General features: G+C 55.2%; 1 protein-coding gene across 1 annotated transcript; it reads left to right on the forward strand.

The window, feature by feature from the left end:
• Positions 1 to 420: 420 nt before the first annotated feature.
• EMH_0097640 (uncharacterized protein) lies at positions 421 to 1001 on the forward strand (the record flags this gene model as incomplete). Its single annotated transcript, XM_013502582.1, has 3 exons — positions 421 to 474; positions 627 to 695; positions 807 to 1001. 3 exons carry the CDS (start codon positions 421 to 423, stop codon positions 999 to 1001), a joined length of 318 nt encoding a protein of 105 aa, XP_013358036.1.
• Positions 1002 to 1194: the final 193 nt, after the last annotated feature.

Raw genomic sequence — 1194 nt, forward strand, 5'->3', positions numbered from 1 at the left:
GAGAATGTAAATACGCTGGCTCACTATATTCAATGCAATCGAAATGTGGGGAAGGGGCACTAGCGGTCATGCACTTGCGTACGACGACGAGGAGCCATGTGCATGTTTGCAGCACCTGCGTTCTCGTCCTTGCGGATACGCGGTCAACGGAGGGCGATGGCAGCTGGTGCCTGATGCGCATGGTTTTTCTGAATGTGGAACAAGTGCCTCTCAGAGGCGGTGAGAGTCAACAATCGCAGTGAGAGTAGGGCCGATATACACGGGCAGTTTGTGAGAAGCCCGGAGACAGTTGACAAGCGTTTGAGGGCAAAATGCAGAAGGGCCTGGGCTTGAATCGAAGCTAACGTGACTCCGCGCAGGAGGTGAGCACTGTGAACACGAGGATTTAACGAGACTGCGGGACAGATATATATTCGTCGAATGGGTGCGACTATCGTGTGCGTCGAACAGATCGTGGATGAGCAGATGTTGAGGGTGAGAGTTGTGGGTGGTTGCAGTATGTTAGACGACAGGCGACGCTGCACACCGTCTTGACGATTCGCGTGACTTCATGGGGTTATTGCGGGCAACAGAGTTGGTGGCATGTGGTCAGCGAGGAACAGGGATGGCAAGTGCTATTTTCGCAGGGGTGGACTATCCTGACCGACGTGGCGACGGCTGCGCATTGGCAGGAGAGGAGGGGCAGTTTGACGGGTGTACGCAGGCGGGGATCAGCTCGTTTATGGACGCATTTACACGTCAAAAATAACGACTCGTTGTGTACGGTAACAGTGTGGAGTAGGCTTGCGTGGAGGGATGTCCTGTAGGGTCGCTGGCGTCTCATCAGCGCAGACGGCGGCGATCGCGAGTTGTGCGTCTGCCCCTTCAGCACGTCTCGCCACAAAAGGAAGGCATACGCTGTGCACTTTGCAGTAGAGCGGGTGAGAATGGTGGTTGCTGTTGGATGGACGGCGGCTGATCGGGTCGCGGAACCGGAGGAAATGAGAGAACCTGACGCGTAGCGAACGCTGGCCTAAGCGCAACTTATTATTTTGTCGACACCAGGGAGTAAGCACGTTTGCTTGTCTCACCGCGACTGCCTTGGTCAGCAGTCTTTCGGAATGGTGCTGCAGGTTCTGTCGAGGTGTGGGCCTTGAGTCGTGTGAGAAGCTGGAGTAACAGTTGGCGCATGTAGGAATAGTTGCATCCGCTAGA

Source organism: Eimeria mitis, genomic scaffold (assembly GCF_000499745.2).
Source record: "Eimeria mitis Houghton genomic scaffold, Emh_scaff9605, whole genome shotgun sequence".
In the NCBI taxonomy this organism is placed as follows: Eukaryota; Apicomplexa; class Conoidasida; order Eucoccidiorida; family Eimeriidae; genus Eimeria; species Eimeria mitis.